The sequence below is a fragment of the Dipteris shenzhenensis genome, chromosome 1 (genome assembly GCF_047967505.1).
Source record: "Dipteris shenzhenensis isolate YYH24624 ecotype China chromosome 1, Dip_SZ_1.0, whole genome shotgun sequence".
Lineage (NCBI taxonomy): Eukaryota > Viridiplantae > Streptophyta > Polypodiopsida > Gleicheniales > Dipteridaceae > Dipteris > Dipteris shenzhenensis.
In genome coordinates, this window is record NC_141596.1 from 66,683,399 (window position 1) to 66,690,728 (window position 7,330).

At 40.2% G+C, this 7,330-nt stretch overlaps 1 protein-coding gene across 1 annotated transcript; it reads left to right on the forward strand.

Annotated features, from left to right (window-relative positions):
- The first annotated feature begins 3,273 nt into the window (after nt 1-3,273).
- On the forward strand, nt 3,274-3,987 carry LOC147906247 (TonB-dependent heme receptor A). Its single transcript, XM_087383759.1, has 2 exons — nt 3,274-3,410; nt 3,494-3,987. Exons 1-2 carry the CDS (start codon nt 3,332-3,334, stop codon nt 3,694-3,696), a joined length of 282 nt encoding a protein of 93 aa, XP_087239885.1. The 5' UTR covers nt 3,274-3,331; the 3' UTR covers nt 3,697-3,987.
- Nucleotides 3,988-7,330: the final 3,343 nt, after the last annotated feature.

Below are 7,330 nucleotides of genomic sequence, written 5' to 3' on the forward strand. Positions count from 1 at the left end.
GCAGTCTTTATTCTATATGTCGCCCTTCTTCTTAGTTGTGAGATTGTGCCATTGTGTTCTTAACATGGAAAGAGCATGGATTTTTTTTGTCAATAATGCCTTTTCATGCTTTGAATTTTGTTGCTTATAGAAATGATAGTCTAATTCATAGCCTACACATCACTATTGCATTTAAATGATGTGAACCACAATAATAGGGAATACTTTGGCTTTATCCACATTGGGAAAAGCAACTTGGAATATAATTTAAACATTGTCCAAAAAGTGATTAATGAAAATACCAAGAAGAGCCATAATGGGGATCATTTTTATTCCTTACTAAACTTGATCATTTACTATTTCTTATGTTAAGAGGATAAAAATGGGATACAAATGATATTAACAGTATGATACTAATTATATTCTTGGGCTTATAATGTTGAGAGAACTTAATGATGATAAATGTCATCTATTCATAGAAAATAATTCTTAGGTTTTTCAACAATATCCTTGACCTTTATAATGTTGAGAGGACTTAATAGTACTCACAAAATGGTACTAGATGTCATCTTAGCAAACGATCCATAGAAAAGAGTTTATAAACATCTTGCTAGTGATCCCTTTGTGATCCTTCAAAGCAATAAGGGAAGTTGCATTCAACTTGTATTTTTTTGTTTTATTGTTTTTCTCATACACGTAGATAAAACACACACAAGTACCCACATACCACATTACACATAGATAACCAACACACATGTACCCATAATACATGAGTATATTCTCCTATGAGCTAAGCTAACCAGTCTATGGCACAAACATGTTATGTCAAATTTGTGTCCTCAAAAGTTTACAAGGTTTCTTATTAGAACTACCGATATAATTTTGATGGGTGATTCTCATACCTAGTGTCATTTGCATGTTATTATTGAAAGTCATTGCCCATAATATAATCATCAAACCTTGGGGTTAAGGGAAATAATAATTCATATTTATGAGAATAACAAGGGTTATAAATAGTAAGAATCAAAGAGAGCCTAACACATAACTTTGCACTTGCATGCGAAATTCACATACACCAAAATCATAATAATTGCATCTTCCATTGAAAGACAATTTCCCACCCTCTATTCACATCTCTTCTATATCTCAAAATGTGTGATATTTTCACCTTATGGTTTTGAATTTTAATCAATATATAGTATCTCCTCCTATTAACAAAATACCATATTGTATAACATAAACCTTGCACATTCTACTCATTTTGAAGGAAAGGATTTTAAAGGCTCCTTAGTGCCATGCAAATTTATTTGAAATAAACTTGGAAACTTGGATTTGGGAAAAACTACCATGGCAAAGTCATTAGCATATCTTTAAAGCCATTACAACTATCACATTTATGGTTCTTTCACATAGTGTCCTCGTACACTTAAGTTTTGTTTGATAATGGAATCTATTAATGTCTAGATAAGGACACTAAAAGGGAAAGTTGTATATAGGACCATTATCATTCCTTTCAATTTCATGTACCAATTAGCCACTCTCATGTGCATTCCTCTCCTCTCCTTGCATCTCTTCCATTATATAGATTGTGGTTGAGATAGGGACACTAAAAGGGGAAGTCGTATATAGGACCATTATCCTTCCTTTCAACTTGATGTATCAATTAGCACTCTCATGTGCATGCATCTCCTCTCCTCCCCTCTCTTCCATCATAGTGGAGCTAATGCATTTAAAATGGGACATTATAGATTCCTTTGAGTTAAATACAAGATCTCTATTTTCATCCTACAAAGTCGAGCAACTAGAATAGTCACTTAAAATGGATAAGATTGACTATTAGTTGGATTCTTGCAATAAGCACCCCTTGGCATACTTCTTGCATCTTGAGTAGATGTGGAATTCATCCCTCTCAGACAATTTCATTCATGCCCTCATGGGGTGAATCTTGAGGGGTAATTGGGGTAGTTTTTTGACTTTAGAACGATGGTTGGTCATTGGACTTTTTTCTTCTTCTTTGGAACTATAATATTTCTACTCTACTGACTCTCACTGTTGGTTAGGAGGAATTATGGGAAGCACTCTTTATACACTAAAGCTGACTTATTTAAACGAACACAATAAAGATTATTATTGAATGATGTTGAAGTAAACTGCATTTATGAAAACATACAAAATTCTTTCGTTAGCTATGTTATTGATGACATATTACTAGATATATTTGTTAGGTGAGAATCAATTACCAAGAAACTCTTTGATCCCCAACTATTATGCTTAGGAAGGATAGTTAGGTGAAAAAGGAGGGATTAGGTGAAAAAGGAGGGAAAGGAAGGATAGCTAGCCAGAAAAGCTTTGGGTGGCCAAGGAGAACGAGGAGGAACTTCATGAACATGATGATTTTGACATAAGGGAAGATGGTAATGCTGATGTTGACATAGTAAAGGTTAGCAAATACATGCGTAATGCCAATAACTATGATTCTCTAGAATACACAAATCAAATCATGTTATTACCTTAATCCCCCACTATAGATATTTGTTGTTTGCATTCGAAAAATGTGTTTGAATTACTATAGCAATGGTAGAAAATCAAGAAATGCTAAAGAGAAAGGGACGACTAGCATGGTTACTGTTGACAATGGAAAGGATGGGTCTTGCTTAGTGATGAAGTAGATCTTGCAGAGATAGCCTAGGCTAATGCAATGGTTATGGAAAGCCACTAAGAGGATGACTATGAGATAAGGGACGAGATGCTGTAGAGATCTTGCAGAATAAAAGTAGAATATCCAAAGTGGGAGTAGTTGAGGATTAGATGAGAAGCTAGGACCTTGAGTCAGAAAAGAAAGACTAGGAATGGCAAATAGACCCCTTTCCATTTTGGCTCCCAATGTTTTCTGTTTCATAAATTCGAGTAGGGAGGTTGAGCTACCCAAGTAGTTTGAGGTATAATCACTTATCCCCTATACAAAAAGTAAAAGTAAGAAGGTTCTCATTACTAGGCTAAATAAAGTTGTGAAGAGAAGACGCTAAATTTCATGAAGCATGGGATAAGGGAGAGGGACCCATGCTCTTACCCTCCTTGATTTTCGTCACGAGGTGAGAGAGTCATTTGTGTTCCATAAGGTGAATGGGTTAGCATCGGAGGGTGCATCAATGAAATAGATACATCAAGTGTTGTTTTTGTATATTGTATGGTCTTCGCACTACCTCATACACTACCCTTATGCTTGTAGGGAACTATCCAAATTTGCCGATATATGCGTGCATAACTAGACAAGTCAGAATTTGGAGCAGGGTTAAAGAGAAGAAAGGATAAGAGAGAGAACAGGAAGGAGGGCAAGGGCAATTGCAGAAGAATGGCGGCTTCCAAAATGGCGTTGGCAGCCTCCAAACGTCTCGCCTCTCTCGCTTCTTCGTCTACCCCCAAACTTGCCGGTAAGGATCCTGCCTTTTTGAATCGTGTCTTTCCCGTCTTCCATTTATGTGCTGACTTCCTCTCTTTCATGCATGCCCTTTAGGGGCCAGAGGACTGCATGCCACCACCGCTAAGCAAATGGCCTACGAACCGGACTACATTCACGCGGAACATATGTATAACTTGCCAGCGATGAAGCACCGGAAGCTTAAAATGGGGATAGCTGTATTTGGACTACTGGCGGTGGGAACGTTCGTTCCGATCGGTGCCGTTATCTTCCAACAGAGGAAAGCACGAGTAGGCTGAAAAATTTGTGTCTCGAGGAAGTGATTTTTCAACCGCCGAATGGGAAACTGGAAATAAAGATTAATAAACAATAGTATCTACATGGTTCGCGTCGGATTTTTGACCCTACAAACGTTGAAAATGACCAGTTTTACATGGTTGCGGCTGTGTCTCACCTTTGTTTTCCATGTTATCATACTGTAGAACAAGATATCTCCAATGTAGATCTAGGGCTAATTCAGGACTGCCATACCAAAGTAATTCTTAAATAAGAACACAGCAGCGAGAAGACCATTCTGGTAGTTTTTTTAAGTTCGTCTGCCTTTGACCGTTGTGGTGTGGGACACAAAAGCAAACACGGCCACTTCTTTGCCATCGTCCTCCTTGCATGCCATCTTTGTAGCTCTTCTTTGTCAGCTTGCCAACTCATCAGTAAGATTGACTTCACAAATATTGAACGTCTAAGATTTGACTACCCTTTGCAAACAGCACTGGCGTGAGAGATGGTCTGTAGTAGAGATCCTAAGAAATACGATAGGATTCCCAAGCAGTTGTAGCTACTTCTTGATTAGCCTTCTACTGCAGTGCTAGTCTTTGTCATGGCTGAGTCTGCCCTTCCCCTCCGGGGTGCTGATAGAAACTCAGTACGCAGAGTTTTGTATAAATGGATTCTCAAGCGTGCAAAAGTCTGGATGTGTACGTGTGAGAGCATTTGTTTATACCAGGCTACTAGCCAGTCCCTACTATGCGTGATGGAGTGTATTGTTTTCAACCTTGTGACTGTCATGAGATTAAGTTGCACTGTCTGTTGCGTCTTTAGAGGATGAGTTTGGGCATGTTCATATATTTATATATATATATATATATATATATATATATATATATATATATATATATATATATATATAAACAATCCAAAAACATTTGAGAAACTAGAGGGCAACCTTTGACTATATATATATATATATATATATATATATGTATGTATATATATATATATATATATATGTATATATATATAGGAGTTCCAGGAAGGGGTCCTGATAGATCTAGGAGTCCTGTCATCTAGTACTTGAGTGTGAGCCACTATGACTTTCCCCCATGAGACAAGGTTTGGGGAATCAGATTGCAAAGTCCCGAGGGCGAGGCAGATGTTATTCATGAGGATGAGGTGAGTAATCATAAATTGAGTATATGACGGGAATTCATGTTTGAGGCGTGCCTTATAGTGGCTACCACAAAGGGATGCCATTTGGCATGGCAAGTTCAGAGACTCAGGGCTGGCGTTTGAGCTTAAGCTGAAGCAAAACAAACCCTAGAAAACCTCAAGAGGTTGAAGCTTGGATTTGTTCAAGGAGGTCTTGGATTATGAAGAAACCTTTGAGCCGGTGGACTTAGATAGGTTTGCTTATGATGTTGGAATCTATCAAATAGACTTTTGGCCTCTCTTAATGGGAATGTGGCATCTGGTTTGTGGCTAGGTGTTGGACCTGGCCACCTTTGTCTTACTGTGTAGATCTAAGATTTCAGTTCAGACAATTGCCAATATTTGGCCTTCATTTTTTGGTAAAAAGTATAACCCATAATGTCTACCTGTTTTGCTCACCTTTGACCTCCTTTTGGACTTACTACTGGAGCTGTTGGCTACCCGTATTGCCTACAAATGGGCCAATCACTTTCCAGATGGACAAGCTGACAGCCCTCCTATGGCTTGGTTTAGTGGTGAAGGATCCTTCATGTGCTCTTTACCTTTTCTGCAAAGGAATCGACAACCTACAGCCTGAAGCATGCAATCTCAGGAACAGTGCTGACCCATTTACAGAAGGTTGTTTGGTGGATGCATCAGATACAACCTTATTGAAGACTTGCTTGTAATATAGCTTGTAATGAGAAGCCACACATGATTTTCTGCTAAAAAGAATACCCCTCAAGATTGTTTTCTCTGCTCGTTTAAAATTAGGGCATGCATATCTTGTTTGTATGTTAGATCGGTGTATGCATTTCACCTTTAGCATTCCCTTTGGTACCAAGGCAGCTCCAATCTGTTGGGAGAGAGTCTACCAAAACTCTTTCTGAACTGATGTTTGAGTTAGAGTCCATTAGAGAGGCCCATTATCGAGTTGATGTAAGTTGGATGTTGAACAAGAGCATAAAATTATTAAAATTTCCTAAGAGTGTAGACTGAAGTGTCCAATGACGTTTTTTAAACTTAAAATATTGCCATGCTCTATGCATATCTTGTTTATATGTTAGATCGGTGTAGGTACTTCACCTTTAGTATTTCCTTTGGTACCCAGGCAGCTCCAACCTGTGGGGAGAGAGTCTACAAAAACTCTTTGTGGACTGATGTTTGAGTTAGAGTCTTTTTTTTCTCTCTTTTTTTGCAAAGAAAGGAACCTTCTATTAATGCTTAAAAAACTTCATACAAAACAACAGCCCCGAAGGTGCTGAGTATGGGAAAAATCGAAAAAGGCTAAAAGAAGAAAAACCAGCCTATTACTTAGAAACCCAGCTCACTGCCTAGGGAATCTTTGGTACAAGGGCTAGCAGCCAGGTGGGGGAACTATACAACCAGTGAATCCCTCGCAGAGTGAATATGTAAAAAACTCCTGTAAGCCAAGCATTGCAAAAACATGCGTGCCTCGCAACAGTCGCCCTAGAGTCCGGGGTCCTACACTCCCAGGTGGAGCTCAGGGTGTAGATGAACCCTGCGGGATGGTGACCAAGGTAGCCGAAGGTGGAACTGGATGCTCACTCATCAACATACTACTGCGAGCAACCCAAATGTTCCATGCTGTGACATTGGCTCCTGCCTCCCACACACTATCCTCTGGGTTGGGATTTGGGCTAGCAGGAGGAACCGCCTCATGGAGCTCTATCCTCTGAATGCTCAAACCCTATATCCGGTAAGCTGGAGAGGCCTTATTAATTTGGAACGTGTGACCTCCCTCAGTCAACCAGATTACCATCCCCCATGTGTAGTCCCTTTGAAGGCTTTGCATGCGGTCGTAATCGTGAGGGCTTTCATCCAGATCCTTGCTGCTCTATGACAGCTCCAAAGGTAGTGAGGGATCGTCTCCAGAACTCCAGCAGAGCAGCAATGACACTACCCCTCCACCCGCATTTGCTCCAACCGGGCCTATGGGATAACCTCCGTGGGTGGCCAACCTAAAGAAGTAGGAGATCTTCCTTGGCTGCAAATTGGACAATAAGTGTGTCCAAAACTTGGAGCGAACCTTCTGGGGCCCCCTCTAGGTCACCCAATGCCTCTCCCTCGAAGGGGTCCATGTCGAAGAGTCCATCTGAAGCCTCTTGCCAATCCATGTGGTATAGGAAAAGAAGGGCACCTCGTCCACCTGCTCTGTGAGGCCCACCCTGAAAGGTCAAAACCACCCTCCGGATCCCATTGGTGACTAGACCTTCCTCAGGGGCCTACCTTCCCAAAGCCAAAGGCGCCATCTGGGGGCATCTTGCTCTAGAATACTGGGGGGATCAATGTACCACTCTTTTCCCAATCAGCCAACAACTCTGATCATCTGCCAATGAATCCCATCCATACCACTATCCATCTTTGGGTCTCTCAGTTAGTGCCTGAAGCAAGCTAAGTCCTACATGGAAGAAATTGGTTTGCTTGCTGCCTAGTTGGATCATCATC

What these genes read in the sequence shown, in the direction of transcription:
- LOC147906247 (XM_087383759.1), top strand. Translation starts at nt 3,332, where the DNA reads ATGGCGGCTTCCAAAATGGCGTTGGCAGCCTCCAAACGTCTCGCCTCT. An exon ending in GTCTACCCCCAAACTTGCCG is followed by an intron (nt 3,411 to 3,493) that starts GTAAGGATCCTG and finishes CATGCCCTTTAG; the next exon opens with GGGCCAGAGGACTGCATGCC.